This window comes from Marmota flaviventris, chromosome 6 (genome assembly GCF_047511675.1).
Source record: "Marmota flaviventris isolate mMarFla1 chromosome 6, mMarFla1.hap1, whole genome shotgun sequence".
Taxonomy (NCBI): domain Eukaryota; kingdom Metazoa; phylum Chordata; class Mammalia; order Rodentia; family Sciuridae; genus Marmota; species Marmota flaviventris.
The window spans coordinates 65,103,482-65,128,521 of NC_092503.1; the positions used below are offsets into that span (position 1 = coordinate 65,103,482).

Below are 25,040 nucleotides of genomic sequence, written 5' to 3' on the forward strand. Positions count from 1 at the left end.
GACAGCAGAAAATTTACATTTAATGAAGAATAATAAAACTAAAGAGTACTACATAAAAGTTTTACTCTAAGGCCACCCAAAATTTTAAGAATGTCTTATTACTGAAATTGCTGGATAGCAATGTTCTTGGGCACTTGCAAACTAAAATTACTTGTACAGGGTTCATTATGGTTCTAGCTGAGTATTTACTGCCCTATGACAAACACTGTAAGCCTTAGTATACTAGCTATTTCATATGTAGTATGATTGGGGTTTTAAAGTCTAATCCATGTGGTTTGGTTTTTCTAAATAATAAAGAGTCCCATTTAAATTTTAAATTATTAATTTTAAAAGAATATATCTTGTGATAATGCTTGTTTTCTAAGTCCAGTTGAGGTCATTAATGTGTTTAAATTAGTGTCTTTTATAAGCTGTTCACAGTAAAAGTAGAGTGATTGTTTTCTACAGAGTGGTTGGCATTAACTACACTGAAAATAATTACAACCAATAAGCTTTTTACATAAATGTTAATTCTTCCATAGGTTTTAAGTTAAAGTACAATTGTAAGAAAATTAAAAATATTGTATAAACACTAACAACATTTAGTAATTGAACATGCAGATGCAAAATATACATTTCTGTTGGGCACTTCATTTAGTTGTTGATTGAGGCTCAACCCACGATTAAATAAATACCTATTGTTTGCTTGGAACCCTACTGGATCAGAAAAGGAAGTCAAGCATTCTGTTCTGCTGTCCTACCAGTGAGTTGTATTATACTTTAAATTTAGTCTTCCTAAATATAATTTAGCCCAAATTAATTTTTCTTTTATCATTAAACAAATGATAGTTTTTAGCTAGGTGCTGCAAAGTATTACCTAAGGCATGTTAGAAATTTAAAAAACCAGAAGAACTTTCACTTGTCAGAGACCATAAGACATATATAGAGTTTAAAATGATGCAAGGTTTTATATGCTTAGTGTCAGTTTGTTGATAGATCAATCAGTAGGTAAAGAATTTTAGAGCATCTTAATAAGATGTTTGTAGTTTATCCTGCGAAGAGTAGGAAGATTTTTAAGTAGGTCTGATTTGATTAAATGACTTTTATATGAAAATTAGAAACAATAATATATTTAAAGGTGTGGGAGTTATCAGCCAGAAACTAGTGGAGTTTGGAAAGAATTGAAGATTAAATGGATATGAAATAAATACTGTGTGTAACCAGAAAAGTGATGATACCTTAAGGAGAAATAGGAACTTCATGATTTAGGTTCAAGGGTAAGTAAGCAAGAAGTTCACTTTGCGACTTGTTTAGAGTTCTGTCAAGTGTCTCAAAGATTATCTGCAGGTTCTGTGATTCACTAGGGGAGTTGTGAGAGACTGGAACTCAGAATATAGTTGTACTTACAGCCATGACCTGTTACAAAGAAAGCATATAAAGCACAAACAACAAAGGGACAAGGTACATGGCAGTGAAGTCTAAAGAAACCAGGCATAATTTCGAAGTGTCTTTTCTCAGTGAAGGAGAGACAGGGTATGTTTAATTCTTCAGCAAGGAGTAGTGATGAGACATGAAATATTCACTATCAGGGAAGGTCATCAGCAATTCAATGTCCATGGTTTTTATTTATTGGGAACTGGTTACATGCACCCGCTTTGCCTTGCACTTGCAGAATTCCAGATGTACAAAAGGAAAATAGGCATTTGATATAGCAATGTTATTTGTACAGATTTTTTTGGCACAGTGAGCCATTCTTATCAGGGAATAGTGAGCAGCTTCCCTAAAACTCTAAAGGCCCAAGGCCCTACCTGACATGGAAGACTTTTTAAGGATATCAGCATTTGGCCTGCAGTGTGAATTCTTTTCTATACAGAAATGATATAAGTTGTCATAGTCAAGGTACTAAGAAATGCATGTCTTTTAGTCTGGGGAGATTAGAGCTAAACATAAAAAAATATTGAGATTCTTTGGGTGTACTAAAGTTCAAAAGTATGGTTAATAGGCTCCTGGGAGTTACTGATACGTTGTCAAGAGGTTCTAGAGCTCAAAACTATATTGACATAGCACAAATCATGCAAAAGCTTTAGCATGAGTCAGTACTGTGTCCTAAGATTATACTAGTAGCCATAATAATTTACACTTTTATATACTCAGGAAAAACAGTTAGTTCACTTAAGAATATCCTTAATGAAGAAATAAAATTATTAATTTTATTAAATCTTGACCCTGAGTACATATTCTTTTAGTATTCTGTGAATGACAATGCAAAGTGCACTTAAAGCACTTTTGCTGCATGCCAAAGCAATGTGGTTGTCTAAATGAAAAGACTTGTGTGATTATTTGAGTTGCAAGCTGAGCTGATTGCTTTTATCTTGAAAAAACAACTGACAAAATGTGGTTATTCAGACTTGGGTATTTGGCAGACATTTTTTTCAAAAATGAATGAAGTAAGCCAGCCCATCACTTCAAAGAAAACAACTGACAATATCTGTTGCTAATAATATAATTTGAGCTTTCAAGAAAATTAGAATTTTGGAAAGCTTGTATTTGTCATTGTGAGCTTGAGGGCTTCCTGATACTTAATGACTTTTTTTTATGAGAATGGTGTTGGTATTAATGCATATGACTTTTTTGCCAATATCAATAATGAAATGTGTCAACATCAGGAAGCTGTGTAACTCAAGAGTCAGAATTTTCCAAATGACCAGTGCAAGCTTTTTAATAAGCATTCAAGGGTAAAAGATCTATTCTAAGTACAAGATATGCCAAGATCTCTTAATGTATGAAGTGTCCACTGACATCATTTTATGACATCATTTTAGATTCCTCAGATTCTTTAGTTCCATAGTTCATTTTGACTGGCCTCCAAAAAATACCACTTGTCAAGTTTTGGTCTAATAGCAAAGAGAAATTTCCACAGTTATTTGAAAAATTTGTCAAAATACTACTTCCACCTATATGTACTTGTGAGGCAAGATTTTCTTTATTCTGTAAGATCATAAGAATCACATATAGAAGGAAATAAGAAATATAGCCTACTTCTATTAAGCTGGACAGTAAAGAGATTTGCACAAATGTTTAAGAACTACTACTCTTCTCATTAATTTGTTTTGGAAAATAATTTTTACTGAAATGTTACTCCCATCCCTCCATGTCATAAGTGACCTTCCACTCCCTTTTATGACCTTCTGCCATTTTTTCCAAGTACAGCATCCTTTCAAGTTTGCTCTTCCTCCCCCATCCACCTTAATTAGCCTCCTTGGAGACTTACTTCAACTACTTTTAACAGTACCTCCACAATTGTAGTCTTTTGTCTTTTGGTCAAACCTACAAACTTTCAACCTTAGGTCAGTGCAGTAAATCCAGCTTTCTCTCCTTCCTCATGTCTACTAAGAGCAGCTAGAGCAGCTGGCAAGGCTGGGGAGATCCCCTAACTATGTGTATTGGTGCTATTTGTGGTCTAGTTTAGGTCATTGAAATCCACTCTTAAGTTTCCAAAAATGATTTTAAAACTTTACTAATTTCTTCAAACTTTCTAATCCAACAACTTCTCTTATTTCTTCTGTGGCTTTACTTACTTATTCCCACCTTCCTGATGTTATTCTCTTATTTCCCTTCCTCTTCTTCCCTCCTTACTGTTATTTGTTATTAAACTAGCAGACTCATAAAGAAAATTCTGGGAGGTAGAGGGATGTCTATTCCTATCATAAAGCTGAACTTTATATAGGTTTTTGTTGTTGGGATATGGTAGCATTACTAATAGGCTTTCCTTGTAGGAATTTGGAGATTTTTGAGTCCTCAGTCACATATATTTGATGAGCTTCCTTGTTTGGTAGTCTTGATGTGATTTCATTACAACATTCTTATACACCAGTTTTGTGGGTTTTTTTTTTTTTTTTTTTTCCCCCAGTGATACTTTGCTGAGTGAAACCTCCTATAAATAATTATTGGTGAATTGATTTTTTTTATTCTTCCTGTAACCTTTATTTTAATTATAAAAGCAAGATTTAGTCCTTTTCATGTGAAATTTAATTGCTGTGAACCATTATTGGAAAGTTAAGGGTGAAGGCCTAACTGTATTGGGTATGTATGTATGGGGTAAGGGAATTAAGCCCCTATTGTATAAAACCTGGAAAGTTAAATATTGTTTTCCTTTATTTATAGGCTGTTGGTACAACTTACAGGAATCTCCAGACACTTTCTGATAAGTCTGCTATGGTCACAAAGTCCTTAGAATACCTTGGTGAAGTATTAAAATACATAAAACCCTATTTGGGAAAAAAAATTTCCAGTGCAGGGCTGCAGCTCACTTATGGGATGATGGGTATGTATTCTTGACATTATTTTCCTACTATCATTTCCTTATGTTGAGCCTATAGTATCAGGGTGGACAGAAATATACTGGTGAAATTACTTATTCTCCATAAAGTCATAATAATCTGAAATACAGTGATTTAGCTTAAAATAACTCATGTTGGTCTTGTGTTTGTTATGTTTGTGTTAATATTAAAATTAATTGTGATCAATACAGAAAATATACCAAAACAGTTAGCAGTAGTCTGCTGTAAGTTACGTTGTGAATACCTGAATAACTAAAATAGAGCTTTTGTTAATGCTTACCTGTACTTCATTAGAATTTAAAACATCAGAAAACCCCACTTCCTTTATTTTTATGGTCTACTCTGTATGAACGAGGTCAGGAGGTTTAATATGAGCATTAAGGTATTTATGCTTCAAATCTTGTTTCTCACAATATTGTGTTTTCCCTTTTCAAAAAGAAATCTTTTTCTCTGCCTGTTCTAGAACAATGGAGTTCATCTTTCTTTAGGAATTCAGTAATTTGAATATCTTTGTTCACTAAAACCATGTTGCTAACCAAAAATAGGAACTGGATAAAGGTACATGAAAAAGATTTCCTTAGAAGTTCTTATATAGAATTTAAGTTTTTTAGTTTTTTTATTTCTCTGTGGCCAAAACCTTATATCTATTCCCTTTAATCTTGTGAATGTATAAATAAACCTGATTTAGACTGTCTCAAACCTTTTATCTTTGTTGTGAAAGATAAAGGAGAATGTGAAAAATGTGTAAATATGGATGATGTGCAATGTAGTGAAAGCAATGGTAGCAATTCAGACATCTTAATTTTAGAATATTTATTATAAATTTATTATAAATATTACATAGGAAAATCTAGATTAGCATTTTAGCATTTAGGCTTATATTAGTCTCTTAAAAAAGTTTTATGATGTTTCCAGATTTAGCTTTTTGCCAAGCTAAGTGTATGATTGATTACAGAGTTATGTCTTTATATTGCAGAATATATGATAGTCTTATCAGAAACTACAAAATGACATTGGATTTGTGATATGTAGACCTGGGGCAAAATTTTACTTATGAAGAATTGAAGGCCTTCTTTGTTCTGTAACCTCGGGTTTTTTTTGCCGGGGGGTGGGGGGGGGTTAGTGGCAAATAGGTTTATATTTTTTCTTTTTGTGTAGATATCTCAAAAACAGGGAATAGAATTTACAACTATGGTGTTACCCATTTATTCATTAGAAATTAGGAACAGGTAGGGCTGGGGATGTAGCTCAATGGTAGAGTGCTTGCCTAGCATGTGTGAGGTTCTGGGTTCAATACCCAGCACTGCAAAAGAAAGAAAGAAAAAAATAAATAAGGAACAGGTAACACTGTTTTCTTTATGTAGAAGGTTTAGAATAAAGTGGAGAAAAGCAAATATAAACATAGGAAAGTTTGAAAGCGTGTTGGGTTGGGCTACCAAAACCAGTTGAGGAAAGGAGAGTTAATCACTTATAAGGCTGCTACTAGAAGACACATGCTATTGATAAAACCATACTCCATGTTAAGGAGTAACATCTGGGATCTTGATTGTAGTCTAATAATTTGTGAAAAGGCAGAGTTGATCCATCAGTAATATCGTCAACTTCCCTTTCTTTTTTTTTTTTTTTAGTGTGTACAGGGGGAGACAGGGTTGTGTTTGTTCCAGTTTTGTTGTGGTTTAAGTTTGTTTTCTCATTCTTTACATCTCATACTTTCTGTTTCCATGCCTTTCATTTTGATCACCCTCATTTCTTTGGCCATTTTGCCCTTTTGTTTTTGTGGTTGAAGTTCTACCCATGAACTTTCAGTGCCCAGCCCAGTTGTCTCTGCTTTTCCCACATTCCCAGGTAGACTTAGTCTCCCTGATTGCACTTCATTTGTTTTTAATCTTATGGCATTTTTTATACCTTTTCAATTGTTAAAAATGTGTACTTGACATACCCTTACTAATTTTTAATCTTATTCAGGGTAGTAGCCATAACTTCTGAAATTTTTATTTCCCTCATTTCGTATTTTGAAAAAGAAAAAAAAAAAAGAATATTTATGGAGTATGCATCACATACTGTATTGTGAATTTAAAATATGTTGGTTTGAAAATTTCTCCAGTGTAGGTAATAGCAGATGCTAAATATTTCTTGAATTTAATAAATTTATAAATCTATTAGTAGTACATCATGTTATTGTTTTTAAATAAGAAAGATTGCTAAAGTAGAAAGTAAGTATATATAAAAGAACTTTTTTATAGTGGTTATCTTTAGACAGGGAGATTATCTTAGTATTAGTATATAATATTTCTTTATAGCCAGGAAAAAGACTTGTTTTTGTTCTGTTTTGTTTTAAATAAACCTACTATGTATTTAAACTGTTCCCAAAGTTGTTGTTGTTCTGAAGTTGTAAATGGGCAGAATACCTTTATTTGTTTATTTCTTTTATGTAGTGCTCAGGATCGAATCCAGTGCCTCACACATGGCAAGTGCTCTGCCACTGAGCTACAGCCCTAACCCTGTTCCCAAAGTTTTTGACTTAAGTTTTTCCTCATCGTTCTTGTTTGCATTTTTAATATCACATGTACAGATATTATCAGCTGAAATTTAAGAAATAGGAATCTGAAACATCAAATGTATTAACTTTTCCCTTCTGTGGCCTCATGAAAACTAAGGTCTTTCACTGCAGAAGATGAAATACAAAGGTAGATGATGTGTTTTTGGTTGGTCCGTATCTACTCTTTTTAAGTAATATCTTTATGACACCTGAGTGATGTGAATCATTTCAAATGTTGGTTATGATGACAGTTGCTTTATGGATATATTAATGTTAGTTAGAATGTGAGTTCTTCTTATATTGCTGTCAGACTCAAATTTTCTACCCACTAAAAAATGAGGAGCAAGCTAGCATTATTTAAAATATTGCTAAGTGAACACTGTGTTTCTTTGTGATTGATTATTGCACTTCCTTTTACAACAGATGATTAATGTTGCTGTTTGTTCTTCTTAGAAGTGATTATTGGTTGTTTGTTTTTTTTTTAACATCAATATACTCTTCTATAAGCAGGTGTGTTCTCCTTCTGAGTTTGAATTTTAAAGTTTCTATTTGATGGAAATGACTTTGAATGTTATCATCTTTTTTGCTTTCTAAGGTAGAATGAAATGTAAAAGTTTATGCAGTAGTTTTACCACTCTGCTGTTGTAACAAGCACTTAATCTCTTTTTAAATTTGGTTTTCAATAAATGAGGCTTCAATAGCAATAATATACCCCAGTGAGAATTATGTATCTATTACATACTATATAAAAAAAGCGTATTCATTTGTTAAGTTTTACTCTCATCACATAGTTGATGGACTCCTAGCATCAAGGAAATCAAGTCTCTTTCTTTTATTCCAGATTCAAAATTTTGTGTGTTTTTTTTTTTTTTATGATAAATAAGTGAAAGGTGTAAAAACTGAAGTTTAAGGAGCCTAAATGATTGCTCCAGGGTGTTACAACTTCTACTTTTCCTATTTTAATAATTAAATTTAGTTAAACCTCTCCTTGTGAACTAGATTGAGGCAGCCTATAAAATTATATATAAGATAAAAATATAAAGAAATAGAAGAATATAAGATTATATGAATGTAAAGCAGAATATATGAATGCCAGTTGCTCATATATTTGTTTTTCCCAACCCAGAAGTCTGAGAGAAATTTATCTCAGTGAAATACAGGCTTAAACTATATCTTTTGACTCCCAGGATGTTTCTTCCTACTACCTATTTATATTTTAAACATAATTTTTTTCATGGAATAATAAATGCTGTAGTTAGGAGACAACCATAACTGTTGTTGTTTCTCTTCTCTATTAGGAATTCTTGTTAAATCATGGGCTCAAATTTTTGCCACCTCTAAAGCCCAGAAATTGCTGTTTCGGATCATAGATTGTTTACTGCTACCACATACAGTATTACAGCAAGAGAAGGAATTACCTGCACCCATGCTGACTGCAATTCAGAAGAGTCTTCCTTTATATCTCCAGGTATATAAGCAGTGTGGCTGCTTAAAGTAATAAAAGGGAAAACTTTGTCTTAAAATATAATTTACCAAATGCAGATTTAAAAACCGGACATTGTAATCTCAAGGTACATGTGTACCTGTGACACAAGCACTGAACAAGTTTTAAACTTCTCTTTTTCTTTAGCTCTGAAAACAAAGATTAGAAAGGCAAGAAGCTTGAGGTTGAGAGGGTGTCAAACTGGCACAGACCCTTAATAGTATTGTGCTCAATATTTTCCTTAGAGACCTGAGCTATCTATTCATCAACCAGACTAGGGTGGAGGAGATGTGAGAATATACTGTACAGAATATTGAGTGTAGAAGAGCTGAATGAGTAAGAGTTGAGGACCATTTCTATCAGAGGGAGCAACTTGTACTAGGGCGGGAGCTTTAAAAAAAAATAAGGCGCATTGGGGAAAAGCAAATAGTTCTGTTGTGGTTGGAAATTCACATGGAAGGAGCCTTACGTGGGAAGGCTTTATATTATCATACTAAAGAGTTTGAATTTCATCTTTGACATGGGGACTATTGATGGATTTTGAGCAAAGAAGTGGGAGTGATAGAATCATGTTTACATTTTAGAAAAATGATTCTGGTGTTAACATCTAAAATACTGAGGAGGTTAGATTGGAGATACAGAATGCATTGATACAGAATACTAGTTCATTGAAATTACCTACACATTATCTAAAGGTTTTTAAACTAAGGCAGTGAGATTAGAGCCCACGCAGCAGATTTCAAAAACATTGATGAGCTCCAATTAAAAATACTTGCTGCATGAATTGTGGAGGAACAGAAAAAAAAAAAATGAATTGCTTCCTAGTTTCCTGAAGACTGCCAGTCACTATCACACTAGTACTACAGTTAGTAGTGTTGCTAACTAAAATGGAAAATTCTGGCAATACAGGGATGAAGGTAAGGATCCGTTTTTGAGCAACTTTTGTTTGAAGCTTATGGAATATCTAGGTAATGAAGTCCAGTAGTCAGTTTGAAATATTGACCTGTCATTCATTATTGAAGATAAGTGCTACTTAATTTGAGGTCAAGAAAGGAAAACTGAGGAGGAAAGGAGAAAGTAGATTTTGATTAGGTAATTAAGTGATCTCTTTCATAGATGGATTTTTAAAATTTCTGTCTCCTAACTTTGCTAAACCTGTTTCTCTAGCTGTAAAATGGATATAAAGATATTAACTCTATAGGTTTTTTTTGGGAAATTAAGCTTTAAGTTGACTTGGTAATTTTGTATTTATGATAGTACATAAATCAAAGTTTAATGTGTCATCCAGCAGAAAGATAAAGAACAGTCCACAGCGCAGTATAGACTGCTCATCTCAGCAATTGGCAGATGAGTGGAAAGGAAGGTGCTTATCTAGAGAATATGGAAACAGGTTTAGCAAAGTTAGGAGCTCAATAAAGTTCACAAGAACTCGAAGTTTTGTTTTAACCTGCTAAACCTGTTTCCCTAGCTATAAAATGTATATAAAAATATTAACTCAATGGGGGTTTTTTGAGAAATTTAAATGAAATAATGAATATAAAGTACTTGGCACAGTTTTTGAGAGAAAAATCTCTAAATAAATTGTTATTGCTCTAAGTCTTAATCTTCTGCATTCTTCTTCAATTAATTATTTTTTAAAAAATTTATCACCAGATTGGTGACACACACTTGTAATCCCAGTGAGGCAGAAGGCTAAGGCAGGAGAATCACAAGTTTAAGGCCAGCTTCAGCAACTTAGCAAAAACCTGTCTCAAAATAAAAAGAAGGGCTGAGGATGTAGCTCAGTGATAAAGCATTTCTGGGTTCAACTTCTACTGCAAAAACAAAAATAATTATCACATTTATGAGCCGTGTGTGTGTGTGCGCGCGCGCACGCACGTGCACACACACACACACACACATTCACATATGCTGGAAAGAGAAACCAGGGCCTTAGGCATGCAAGCACTCTACCACTGACTACATTCCCAGCCCTAATTTACCATATTTCTTAACATGGAAAAGTTTTGGCATAAATGTAGACAAAAATGACCAGTGCCCTATATAAAAAAGACTGACCTGAAATGTATTTTATAATGTGTGTGTGTGTGTGTGTGTGTGTGTGTGTAGTAGCAGTATTAGTACTAGTAGTAGTAGTAGTAGTCAAGTTTTCTGAGGACAGGAGAGAGAATCTCAGTTGTTTTTCTTTTTGTATTCTTTTCTCCTGCTTCCGTGTTCATGTCCCCAAAATAGGCATTTTTGGTTAAATACCATAGCATATGTAATATCTAAGCTCAATTCCTGAAGGTTCATATGTATGTTATCTATTGATGATGTCAGATGTCATTTTGATTGTGATAAGTTATAAATTCTGACATGAATTTAATTCTGGGATTATATTAGTAAATTCCTAAATATTGTATGTTTTTTTAAAACTTCTTAGTATTTCTTTCTTTTTTCTTTTTTTTTTCCCACCCCTGTAGGGCATGTGTATCATATGCTGTCAGTCTCAAAATCCAAATGCCTATTTGAATCAATTGCTAGGAAATGTTATTGAGCAGTATATTGGGCGGTTTCTTCCAGCTTCACCATATGTTACAGATGTTGGACAACATCCTGTTTTGCTGGCACTGAGGAATTCAGCCACCATTCCATCGATATCATCTCTAAAGAAATGCATTGTACAAGTTTTAAGGTACATCTAAGAAGTAAAAATAGATATATCTATAAATTATTCACCTCTATTAGAAAATAACACAGTATCTCAAAAATATTGGCAATCATTTAGGATACTGGTAGTTTAGAAACTTTTCTTTTTCTGAGAAACATTAAGAAATTATTTAAATGACATTTGCTCATAGCAGCCTAAGACAATACTTATTAAATTGCTTCTGTTTTTTTTTTCCTATGGAGCCATTATTTTCCTTGCATATATATTCCTAAAGTTATTTCATAGTTTTTCAACAGATAAGCATTCATTTTATTTTATACTTCATAAAATATAGTAATTACATTTTATAAAAGAAAAGATAAATGCTGATATGTAAAAGGAAGCTAATATGAAGTCCTGTTTTATTAGTTCACTCTTTATCTTAACTCCATTTTATTATTAAATAGATTAATGAGTGAAACTTCTTAGGTTTTCTACTAAACTTTATATCCTTTAACTGCAATACTGGAAAATTCAGTAATAGAAATTATCTTTTGTTTTCATGTAATATTTAGCTTTACATGAAATTAGTTTTTAACATTTAAGATGCTATGGTGATACATATTTTCTTTCCTATTAAAAGTGTTCTGTGTTTTTTAATGACCTGACAATATCCATCACCTCTCATTACAGGATTCCATACCTAAAATCTCATCTTCTTTTTGTGTTCCTAGTATCTTATTACTTGGGTTTGGAAGCTTTATCTTCTTTGTTCTCTCTCCTTTGGCAAATGATTGCTTACTTCCTTCATTTTTACTTTCCTTATCACATTGCCCCTAGTCTATACCAGAGTCTCCCAACTACTTTCACCAGATCTAGTCTTTTTCTTCTAGTTCAGCATAGAAAATGAACCTGGATTACTTTTTTCTCCTAAAATACTGATGCATTTGGACACTTCTCTGTCCCCAAACCTTCCTTGGCTCCCTTTGACCTGTGAAATAAATTCCATATTCTAATTCCATATTCTAATTCTCCATAATCTGTCACTTTACCTTTCCAAACATATTACTAGGCCAGCTTCAGCAACTTAGCAAAAACCTGTCTCAAAATAAAAAGAAGGGCTGAGGATGTAGCTCAGTGAAAAAGCATTTCTGGGTTCAACTTCCACTGCAAAACCAAAAATAATTATCACATTTATGAGCTTAGTTATTGCCGCTCCAAAATGCTTTATACTTACCTGCATCACAGCATTCTTCATGCCATTTTCTTCATTAAAATGCTATTCCTCTGGACTAAATCCTGCCTATCATCTATGAAACCTACAACTGAGATCTCAATGTTGTATGATGTTCTTTACTTTCTTAAAGTAGTGTGCCCTGCATGACTCAATCTGCAAATTCATAATAGTTTTGCCTCACTTGTTTCTGAATTTCCAGCAAGATTGTAGTAATCTACCACTGTATTTGAGACATTGCACAACTAATTTTAATATAAACTAAAGTTTCACTAAAGTGAAATTAAATCTTTAGAACTGTTTTAAGCCCCATTATTGAGGATCCTAGTTGCATTAATGGACTTTCTTATTTACTTGTATCCAGTGGAAGTGTTTTTTCTCATGGTTTCTAGTTGAAGACCCCCAAGATGTAACAATTCCTGGGTTTTGGTTCAGGGTTTTTTTTTTTTTTTTTTAATTTTTTTGTTTGTTTTAAAAAGAGAGAGAGAGAGAGAGAATTTTAATACTTATTTTTTAGTTTTCAGCAGACACAACATTTGTTTGTATGTGGTGCTGAGGATTGAACCCGGGCCGCATGCATGCCAGGCGAGTGCGCTACTGCTTGAGCCACATCCCCAGCCCCAAGGGTTTTGGTTTTTGTTTAATACTCAGGAAAGATACAAAGATGCCCCCCTGTGATTTCCTGCCTTCTGTACTGCTCTACTCTGGCAGTCTCCCATCTGAGTCAGAGCTTCTTCCCCTGAATTCCTGAGAATTCTGTACTGATCTTAGCTAAAGCACCTTTAACACAGTCATACTTAACTTTTTTTGTCTTATCTAACTTCTCCACTAGATGATGAGTCCCTTGCTTTCAGAAACTTATCTATATCCCTGTTCTTAGACTTGTACCTGGCACATCCCAGGTGCTCAATTATTGTCTGTTCTAGACATTAGTAAATCAGCAGTGAACAAATGGACAAAACCCACCCTCAAAGAATGAATGAATCTAATATGCAGTATTTGTTAAAAGCCATGGGGAAGAGAAACAATTACTATACATTGTTCCTTTCCTGAAGGAGTTTATAATCCTTAGTGATTTCTGTGTCTCATTATGTAAATTATCATTAGTTTTCAAACATGTATTGATATCTAGTTTAGATTTAGCAGTATTTCACAAATTTTCAGATTTTCTACACTTTTTTTTAGAAAGTGACCATTTTCACTTTCATTTATTCAGTTTAATGTACCCTGAACACCTGCTATGACCAAGGACCTATTCTAAGAAGTGGGCATACAAAGATGAGTCAGATTAAATTCTTAACAATCGCTGCTGAGCTAAAATGCTAAAATTTGTCTTGCCTTGACAGATGATACAAAATTCTAAACTAGTTCTCTTATTCTTTTACCTGCTGGAGAAAGGAAAGATGTAAAGCTGGAGCAAGAAGCAGATTGCTAGAACAGGACTTTTATTTATTTAGAAAGATATGAACCTTCTCAAATTCCTAAATAAATAAATGTGAGGAGCAATTTATTTATGCAAATTTGACATTAGAGAAAATGTTGAAGCCTTGAGGAGCTGAGAGAGGAGATCAGACTTACTAGAAAAGAAAAAAACAACAACAAAATAACAGTTAGGTTTGGTTAAATTCATTTTAAAGCCAGATGCTTTAAATTTAGTTCATGATACATCCCTGTATTATGGTTTTTTTTTTTTTTTCCAGTTGCCGCAGTCTGGCTGGGCACAAATCACGAGCCACTCAAGCAGGAACAAACTTTATTTTTTTTTTTTTTTATTTATTTTTTTTTTTTTAATTGTTGGCTGTTCAAAACATTACATAGTTCTTGATATATCATATTTCACAATTTGATTCAAGTGGGTTATGAGCTCCCATTTTTACCCCATATACAGATTGCAGAATCACATCAGTTACACATCCATTGATTTACATATTGCCATACTAGTGTCGGTTGTATTCTGCTGCCTTTCCTATCCTCTACTATCACCCCTCCCCTCCCCTCCCCTCCCCTCTTCTCTCTCTGCCCCCTCTACTGACATTCGTTTGTCCCCCTTGTATTATTTTTCCCCTTCCCCTCACTTCCTCTTGTATGTACTTTTGTATAACTCTGAGGGTCTCCTTCCGTTTCCATGCATTTTCCCTTCTCTCTCCCTTTCCCTCCCACCTCTCATCCCTGTTTAATGTTAATCTTCTTCTCATGCTCTTCGACCCTACTCTGTTCTTAGTTACTCTCCTTATATCAAAGAAGACATTTGGCATTTGTTTTTTAGGGATTGGCTAGCTTCACTTAGCATAATCTGCTCTAATGCCATCCATTTCCCTGTAAATTCTATGATTTTGTCATTTTTTAATGCAGAGTAATACTCCATTGTGTATAAATGCCACATTTTTTTTATCCATTCATCCATTGAAGGGCATCTAGGTTGGTTCCACAGTCTAGCTATTGTGAATTGTGCTGCTATGAACATCGATGTAGCAGTGTCCCTGTAGCATGCTCTTTTTAGGTCTTTAGGGAATAGACCAAGAAGGGGAATAGCTGGGTCAAATGGTGGCTCCATTCCCAGCTTTCCAAGAAATCTCCATACTGCTTTCCAAATTGGCTGCACCAATTTGCAGTCCCACCAGCAATGTACAAGTGTACCCTTTTCCCCACATCCTCGCCAGCACTTGTTGTTGTTTGACTTCATAATGGCTGCCAATCTAACTGGAGTGAGATGGTATCTTAGGGTGGTTTTGATTTGCATTTCTCTGACTGCTAGAGATGGTGAGCATTTTTCCATGTACTTGTTGATTGATTGTATGTCCTCCTCTGAGAAGTGTCTGTTCAGGTCCTTGGCCCATTTGTTGATTGGGTTGTTTGTTCTCTTATTGTCTAATTTTTTGAGTTCTTTGTATACTCTGGATATTAGGGCTCTATCTGAAGTGTGAGGAGTAAAGATTTGTTCCCAGGATGTAGGCTCTCTATTTACCTCTCTTATTGTATCTTTTGCTGAGAAAAAACTTTTTAGTTTGAGTAAGTCCCATTTGTTGATTCTAGTTATTAACTTTTGTGCTATGGGTGTCCTATTGAGGAATTTGGAGCCCGACCCCACAGTATGTAGATCGTAGCCAACTTTTTCTTCTATCAGACAGCGTGTCTCTGATTTGATATCAAGCTCCTTGATCCATTTTGAATTAACTTTTGTGCATGGCGAGAGAAAGGGATTCAGTTTCATTTTGTTGCATATGGATTTCCAGTTTTCCCAGCACCATTTGTTGAAGATGCTATCCTTCCTCCATTGCATGCTTTTAGACCCTTTATCAAATATAAGATAGTTGTAGTTTTGTGGATTGGTTTCTGTGTCCTCTATTCTGTACCATTGGTCCACCCGCCTGTTTTGGTACCAGTACCATGCTGTTTTTGTTACTATTGCTCTGTAATATAGTTTGAAGTCTGGTATCGCTATACCGCCTGACTCACATTTCCTGCTTAGCATTGTTTTTGCTATTCTGGGTCTTTTATTTTTCCATATGAATTTCATGATTGCTTTCTCTATTTCTACAAGAAATGCCGTTGGGATTTTGATTGGCATTGCATTAAACCTATAGAGAACTTTTGGTAATATCGCCATTTTGATGATGTTATTTCTGCCTATTCATGAACAGGGTATATTTTTCCATCTTCTAAGATCTTCTTCTATTTCTCTCTTTAGGGTTCTGTAGTTTTCATTGTATAAGTCTTTCACCTCTTTTGTTAGGTTGATTCCCAAGTATTTTATTTTTTTTGAAGATATTGTGAATGGAGTGGTTGTCCTCATTTCCATTTCAGAGGATTTGTCGCTGATATACAGGAATGCCTTTGATTTATGCGTGTTGATTTTATATCCTGCCACTTTGCTGAATTCATTTATTAGCTCTAATAGTTTCTTTGTAGACCCTTTTGGGTCTGCTAGGTATAGAATCATGTCATCTGCAAATAGTGATAATTTAAGTTCTTCTTTTCCTATTTTGATACCTTTAATTTCTTTCGTCTGTCTAATTGCTCTGGCCAGTGTTTCGAGAACTATGTTGAACAGAAGTGGTGAGAGAGGGCATCCCTGTCTTGTTCCAGATTTTAGAGGGAATGCCTTCGATTTTTCTCCATTCAGTATGATGCTAGCCTGAGGCTTAGCATAGATTGCTTTTACAATATTGAGGTATGTTCCTGTTATCCCTAGTTTTTCTAGAGTTTTGAACATAAAGGGATGCTGTACTTTGTCGAATGCTTTTTCCGCATCTATCGAGATGATCATATGGTTCTTATTTTTAAGTCTATTGATGTGGTGAATAACATTTATTGATTTCCGTATATTGAACCAGCCTTGCATCCCAGGGATGAATCCTACTTGATCATGGTGCACAATTTTTTTGATATGTTTTTGTATCCGAGTGGCCAGAATTTTATTGAGGATTTTTGCATCTAGGTTCATTAGAGATATTGGTCTGTAGTTTTCTTTCTTTGAAGTGTCTTTGTCTGGTTTAGGTATCAGGGTGATGTTGGCCTCGTAGAATGAATTTGGAAGTTCTCCCTCTTTTTCTATTTCCCGAAGTAGCTTGAAAAGTATTGGTATTAGTTCCTCTTTAAAGGTTTTGTAAAACTCTGCTGTATACCCATCCGGTCCTGGGCTTTTCTTAGTTGGTAGTCTTTTGATGGTTTCTTCTATTTCCTCAATTGATATTGGTCTGTTTAGGTTGTCTATATCCTCCTGACTCAATCTGGGCAGATCATATGACTTAAGAAATTTATCTATGCCTTCACTATCTTCTAATTTATTGGAGTATAAGGATTCAAAATAATTTTTGATTATCTTCTGTATTTCTGAAGTGTCTGTTGTGATATTGCCTCTTTCATCCCGTATGTTAGTGATTTGAGTTCTCTCTCTTCTTCTCTTCGCTAGCATGGCTAAGGGTCTGTCGATTTTGTTTATTTTTTCAAAGAACCAACTTTTAGTTTTGTCAATTTTTTCAATTGTTTCTTTTGTTTCGATTTCATTAATTTCAGCTCTGATTTTAATTATTTCTTGCCTTCTACTTCTTTTGCTGTTGTTTTGCTCTTCTTTTTCTAGGATTTTGAGATGAAGTATGAGATCATTTATTTGTTGGTTTTTTCTTTTTTTAAGGAATGAACTCCAAGCAATGAATTTTCCTCTTAGAACTGCTTTCAATGTGTCCCATAGATTCCGATATGTTGTGTCTGTGTTTTCATTAATCTCTAAGAATTTTTTAATTTCCTCCTTGATGTCTTCTATAACCCACTGATCATTCAGTAACCTATTGTTCATTCTCCAAGTGATGTATTCTTTTTCCTTCCTTCTTTTATCGTTGATTTTCAGTTCCATTCCATTATGATCAGATAGGATGCATGGTATTATCTCTACTCCTTTGTATTGTCTAAGAGTTTCCCTGTGACATAATATATGATCTATTTTTGAGAAGGATCCATGTGCTGCTGAGAAAAAAGTGTAACTGCTTGATGTTGGGTGGTATATTCTATATATGTCAATTAAGTCTAGGTTATTAATTGTGTTATTGAGTTCTATAGTTTCCTTATTCAACTTTTGTTTGGAAGATCTGTCCAGTGGTGATAGAGGTGTGTTGAAGTCTCCCATGATTATTGTATGGTGGTCTATTAGACTCTTGAACTTGAGAAGAGTTTGTTTGATGAACATAGCTGCACCATTGTTTGGGGCATATAAATTTATGATTGTTATGTCTTGTTGGTGTATGGTTCCCTTGAGCAGTATGTAGTGTCCCTCTTTATCCCTTTTGATTAACTTTGGCTTAAAATCTATTTTATTTGATATGAGTATGGATACTCCTGCTTGTTTCCGAAGTCCATATGAGTGATATGATTTTTCCCAACCTTTCACCTTCAGCCTATGTATGTCTTTTCCTATCAAATGCGTCTCCTGTAGGCAGCATATTGTTGGGTCTTGTTTTGTGATCCATTCTACTACCTGTGTCTCTTGATTGGTGAGTTTAAGCCATTAACATTTAGGGTTATTATTGAGATATGGGTTGTTCTTCCAGCCATATTTGTTTATTTATGTTACTAAACATGGTTTGTTTTCCACTTTGATTATTTTCCCCCCTTTAGTGTCCTACCTCCCACTGTTGGTTTTCATTGTTATTTTCCATTTCCTCTTCCTGTAATGTTTTGCCAAGGATGTTTTGAAGAGATGGTTTTCTAGCTGCAAATTCTTTTAACTTTTGTTTATCGTGGAAGGTTTTAATTTCATCTTCCATCCTGAAGCTTAATTTCGCTGGAAACACAATTCTTGGTTGGAACCCATTTTCTTTCAGTGTTTGAAATATGTTATTCCAGGATCTTCTAGCTTTCAGAGTCTGTGTTGAAAGATCAGCTGTTATCCTGATTGGCTTACCCCTAAATGTGATCTGCTTCCTTTCTCTTGTAGCTTTTAAAATTCTCTCCTTATTCTGTATGTTGGGCATCTTCATTATAATGTGTCTAGGTGTGGGTCTCTTATGATTTTGCACATTCGGCGTCCTATAGGCTTCTAGGATTTGGGGTTCTGTCTCATTCTTCAAGTCTGGGAAGTTTTCTCGAATTATTTCATTGAATAGATTGCTCATTCCTTTGGTTTGAAACTCTGTTCCTTCCTGTATCCCAATGACTCTTAAATTTGGTCTCTTGATGTTATCCCATATTTCTTGGATGTTCTGCTCATGGTTTCTTAACAGTCTTGCTGAGCTGTCTATGTTCTTTTCAAGTTGAAATACTTTATCTTCATTGTCTGATGTTCTGTCTTCTAAGTGTTCTACTCTGCTGGTAGTATTCTCAATTGAGTTTTTAAGTTGGCTTATTGCTTCCTGCATTTCTAGGATTTCTGTTTGTTTGTTTTTTATAACCTCTATTTCCCTGTATAGTTGATCTTTTGCTTCTTGGATTTGTTTATGTAATTCATTGTTGAAGTGATCTTTCATTGTCTGATTTTGCTGTCTGATGTCTTCCTTGAGACTCCAGATCATCTGAAGCATGTATATCCTGAATTCTTTATCTGACATTCCATCAGCTGCAGCTATTACCTCTTCTAACGTTGAGTTGACCTGCAATGCTTGTGGTCCTTTCTTTCCTTGTCTCTTCATACTGTTTGCGTTCCTTTCTTCTTGGTGAAACTGTTGTGCTATTGAATTTTCCCCCTATATATTTATATTGGTCTTGTATAGTTGCAAAGTCTCCCTCGCAGGCGCGGGCGGCGGCTCTGCCCCTCCTCCAATTGGGGCAATGTGCCTACCACGCCGGCAGGCCGCTGGGCCTGCTCTGCCAGTCGGTAGCAGGTCCGCCGACCTTGCAGGCGCGGGCGGCGGCTCTGTCCCTCTGCGGGCCGCTAGGCTTGTTCTGTCGGTGGTCGCAGTTCTGCCTACTTTGCAGGCGCAGGCAGCGGCACTGCCCCTCTGCAGGCCTCTGGGGCTGTACTGCCAGTGGGTCGCAGGTCCGCCTACTTTGCAGGCGTGGGGGGGGGGCGGCTCTACCCTTCCTCAGGCCACTGGGCCTGTTCTGTCTCTCGGTTGCAGGTCTGACCTGTTCTGGTGGTGGTCTCAGTTCCGACTACCTTGCAGGCGCGGGGGGGAGGGGGCGGCTCTGCCTCTCAGCAGGTCGCTGCTCCTCTTCTGCCTGTGGGTCGCAGGCCCGCCTACCTTGCAGGAGTGATTGGAAGCTCTGTCCCGCCGGGGGCCACTGGGCCTTTTCTGTCGGTGGTCACCCTTCCCCTACCTGGCAGGCGAGGGGGGTGGGGGGCGGCTCTGCCCCTCAGCAGGCCGCTGGGCCTGCTCTGTGTCTGGTCCCAGTTCCCTCTACTATGCCGGCGCAGGGGGAGGGGGCGGCTCAGCCTCTCAGCAGGCGGCTGCTCCTCTTCTGCCGGTGGGTCGCAGGCCCGCCTACCTTGCAGGAGTGATTGGAAGCTCTGTCCCGCCGGGGGCCACTGGGCCTTTTCTGTCGGTGGTCACCCTTCCCCTACCTGGCAGGCGAGCCCCTGTATTATGTTTTGACCATCATAGCACACTGAAAGGATGTGCAGTCATTGCTTCTAATAGCTGATATTTGAAGATCGCATGGTAAAATATACATGCTTTTTTAAACTTTGCCTTATCCACTTGGGGATTTGTCAGTATCGTTTGTCAGTATCATTACAGTAAATTTGTCAGTATCATTACAGTATATAGTAATTTTTTTTTGGCTTTATTGAAAATTTTAAATAAAAGAAAAAATAAAATTTTGCTTCTTTTCAGGAAATCCTGCTTTGCATTTAAAGGGTCAGCACCCCCTCCTCGCTTAGCTTCCATTTTGGTCTTTATTCTCCAACTCTTCAAAGAAACTGATGTAGATGTTTGTGATATTGAACTGCTACTTCCTGGCATCTTACAATGTTTGGTGTTGGTCCATGAACCCCAAGGTTAGTTTGTGAATATACTTGTGTTTGTCATTGTTTTCCATTTACAAGTTAGGAAAGTACTCTTTCCCGTCAGTTAAATGAGTGGTTACAAAAGGTTGTATGGCTATTTTCTATATGTTCCTATATCCTGGATAAGAATGAATACCAACTAATAGTTGAGGTTAGGGATAAAATGGTTAAAAATTGACATATTTCGGTCTGTTTTAGTTTTGTTTTTCCCTTGAAGGAAAGAGTTTATTTAAGGACTACTTCCTTTGTTAACATCTAAAAGACTATTTATTTAATCTAGCTTCAATGCTAAATGCAATTTTTCAAATACCAAGTGGTCAGAGGCCAGTGTACTTTCTTCTATCCCAGTTTCTGCTAGAATATCTGTGCTGATTTAGGGGGAAACTTATGAGAATCCTTTGATTCTAGTTTTTTTGTTTTCAGTCTCATCAGCCTTAAAATATCCCTTATTTAATCCCTAGTGTCAACACTTTAATAAGATTATTGGGAATATGTAAAATAGGAGTCATACTTCAATCCTGAAGGAATTTTTAATGTAAATAGGGTCGTTTGTGTGTATTTACCATTATAATTTGATTGTTCAAGGCAGGGAATCTCAAATGTTTCCGCCTAAGTACTTTCAACTGCTAAGATAAATGAGTACAGTGCATACCCTGAAGAATCTGAGGGCAGTGCCCAAAGTGGTAGTAGAAAGCTCAAACAAGTCTTTGAAATGTTCTGTTTTATCTCAAAAACGTATGCCTATTTTTAAAAATCCATATTTATTTCAGTATTTTAAATGCTCCCAACTCTGGGTTTGTGTAAAATGTTGTGTTATGTTTATATATAATCCTGTTATTCATAGTAACATTCTCCTCACTAGAGAATATCCAGTGATGGCCCTCAGACTCTTTAGAAATTTTGACCTCATTAAAAACTTATGTGTACTTTGAATTTCAATGAAATCCTATTGTACTGTATAATACAAAGTTGCTAACATAGAGCAGGTAGTACAGCAGTTGCCCTTTGCTTATAGTTTGGCTTTATGTTCTTTCAGTTACCTGTTCTTAATAGTGTCTGAAAAGATTAGATGGAAAATTCCAGAAATATGCAATTCTTGAGTTTTAAGTTCTGTACCATTCTGAATAAGCATGATACAATCTCATAAATCATTCCTTTGTTCAGTGTATCCATGCTGTATATGCTACCCACCTATTAGTCATTTAGTAGTTTTCTCAGTTATCAGATAGACATCATAATGTGTGTTCAAGCAATGCTTATTTACTTAATAATGGCCCCCAAAGTGTTAGAGTAGTGATGCTAGCAATTTGGATATCCCCCCCCCCCAAAAAAAAAAAAAAAAAAAAAGCCACAGAATGCTGAAAGATTAAGAAGATGTTTTGAGAGAGAGAGAGAAACCCTATTCATGTAACTTTCATTACAGTATATAGTTCTTTTTGTCTTGTTAATCTCTTACTGTGCCTAGTTTATAAGCTAAACTTTATTGTACCTCTGTATGTATAAGAAAAAACATAATATATATAGTTTTCAGTACTGTCCACAGTTTCAGGCATCACAGTTGGGGCAATTGTCTTACAATGTGTCATCCAAGAATAAGGGATGTACTACTGTATAAAGTGTTGACCAACCTATCATTTTTTTTTTTTTTTTTTAAGAAATGTCTTTTTTTAAACCTTTTTAAATATTTATTTATTTATTTTTATGTGGTACTGAGGATCAAACCCAATGCCTCATGTGTGCTAGGCAAATGCTCTACCACTGAGTCACAGTCACAGCCCCCCCAAAAAAATCATTGTTGATGATACTAACATTTTATCATTAAGGAGACCGCTAGTTAGAGCTCACATCTAACTAGTAAATAGATCACATGTTCAATATAGTTAGAATATAGTATTCTCTGTATTGTATTCTCTATAAGCCAGAGGAGAAATATGAAGTGGATTTGCAAGTTTTAGAGAAAATTTTCTGTGACTTACCTATGGTCTCAGTGTTTAAAAGGAAAGCCTGAAAAATCATAGAAATCTAAAGTTATTATATGAATCAGCAGTTCCACTCCTAGGTATATGCCTACAAGTATTGACAACATGTCTACTCAAAAACCCATACCTGTTAGCATAATAACATAACTAATTAACCATCAAACCAGGTGAAAAATATTTAAAGACAGCATTTAAATTCTCTGGAAAGGATATTAAGAATAAACAACAAATAGAGAAACATTTATTTAAGGAAAGAACTAAAAGGTGATAAGAATAGCCAGAGTCCCGGGTATTGAACCAAGACCACTCCCTCCTGTTCCTTCCAAGCACATCAAGGCAGTAACTCTATTCTAGGACTACTTAATCCAAGAATATATGGCTCCCTCTCTCCCCAGCTCACAATAGGAGGGATATCATCCTAGGAGAGAGAGGACAAATATTTCTCATATTTATGAGGATATGAATAGGTAGCTTTGGCTACTTAATGCTGAAGTTCTTTTCTAGGTAAGCATGGCCTAGAGGTAGGGGTTCCAGTCCTCTGCTCAGCCCCATTAGTGGGACAGACCATAAATGAGTCCAGCAGCACTGAAAGACCTGATCACCGTTGGGGGCAGGTGTTTGATAACAAGAAGAGCAAGTCAAGAGGTCTTAGGCCTATTTCCCTTTATTTCCTGGATTCTCAGCTCCTAAAATGAATATTGCACAAAATAGTAGGCACCATTGTCTTCACGCTCAACACCAAAGATATACCTCTGAGATTTTTGCCTGGGTGGAAGCAAGCAAGAAACAAGCCATAGAACAGAGTTTTGAATTTCTTGTAAAATAATTGTCTCCATTGGCAACAGAATATGGAAAAATTCATACTGAGTACTCTTAAAAACAATGAAAATGGAGGTGATATACATTAGGGAAATTGGTAATTTTCATCTGAGATATAACACTAATTTATAGGCCAGCCAGGTTGAGTGAATCAGTAAAAGAAAAAGCCAACAAAAAGCCCTTGGGTCAGAATAAATTTCAGACACTGACCCCATAAAGCATCCTGTCAAAGGATCCTGAATTTGATTGGATCAGCCTGTAAAGCAATTTATGCCCCAGGGCATTATTTAAAACAATAGAACTATTGTCCAGAAATTAATCAGTGGAGCTTTAAGCAGCTGGATGTAATCAAAGAAAGGGATAGTTAAAGAGAAACCTGCCAATTACATCACTGGGGGAAAGCATCCGCAACTTGGCATTTCAATTATACCATTGGAGGAGTAGACTTCACCCAAAAAAGAAAAGATATCCAATTCTCTACCAAAAAAATTAAAAGACATGTAAAGAAAAGAAATTACAATTTATATACTGGGTGGGGAGCCAGCAACAGAAACTCCTAGAGAAAGGATCAGACATTGGATGTGATAGGAGTTATTTTAAATATAGTCACATAACTAAAAGAAAACATAATAAATAAAGGAAATTATATTAACAATGTCACATCACATATAGAATATGAATAAAGAGAAATTATAAGAAAAAATGTGAACTCTGGAGATAAGATATAGCAGCTGAACTGGCAAGTTTACCAGAGGGCTCTCTAGTGGATTGAAATTGGCAGTAGAAAGAATCAGCAAACTTGATGATAGATCAATATATATTAAACAGTCTAAGAAGAAAGAAGAAGACTGAAAAAAAATGAACAGAGCTTTTGAGAATTGTGGGATACCGTTAAGTACACCAGCATATGTATAATAGGTGAACCAAGAGGACAGAAAGGAACAGAAAAAATATTGGAAAAAAATAATGGCTAAAGATTTCCAAAATATATACATTCAAGAAGTTTAGCTAACTCTAGGTAAGGAAAACACAAAGACGTCTACAGACAGACACATTATAGTAAAGATTCAAAAAGTTAAAGCAAGGAGAAAAATTTGAAATCAGGAAAGGAAAAATGATTTTTGTTACAAAACAAGTCCAGTAAGATTAATATGTAGAAAGGTAACCAAAAAAACTGGAGTGAGTATAACAATAATGAGTTCTATATGAACATCTAATTTACTCAAAATAAATCAGAAATCTAAATGTTAAAGCTAAAACTATACTCTTGGAAGTAAGCATAGGATAAGGGTAAGTCTTTCTGACCTTGGATTTGACAACAGATTTTTAGAGCTGACAACAAAAGTATAACCACAAAAGAAAAAGGAGATAAATTGGAGTTAATAAAAATTAAAAGCTATTATGTTTCAAAGGATAACAAGAAGAAAGTGGAATGGCAACCCAGGATTGTGAGGATTATTTACAAATGATGTCTGATAAGGAACTTGTATCTGGAATGTATAAAGTACTCCGAAACTCAATAATAAAAAGACAACTGAATTGAAAAATGAGATGGGTAATAGATATGAATAGATACTTTTCTAATAGAGAAAGAAATGAAA

The 25,040-nt window shown here is 35.3% G+C and overlaps 1 protein-coding gene across 1 annotated transcript in view; it reads left to right on the top strand.

The window, feature by feature from the left end:
* Mms22l (MMS22 like, DNA repair protein) overlaps nt 1-25,040 on the top strand; it is a 118,528-nt gene that overhangs the window by 87,970 nt on the left and 5,518 nt on the right. Inside the window, exons 19-22 of the mRNA XM_027928261.3 lie at nt 4,144-4,303; nt 8,157-8,326; nt 10,804-11,015; nt 20,469-20,632. Coding sequence (XP_027784062.1) covers nt 4,144-4,303; nt 8,157-8,326; nt 10,804-11,015; nt 20,469-20,632 — 706 coding nt within the window. The remainder of the gene's footprint in view (nt 1-4,143; nt 4,304-8,156; nt 8,327-10,803; nt 11,016-20,468; nt 20,633-25,040) is intronic.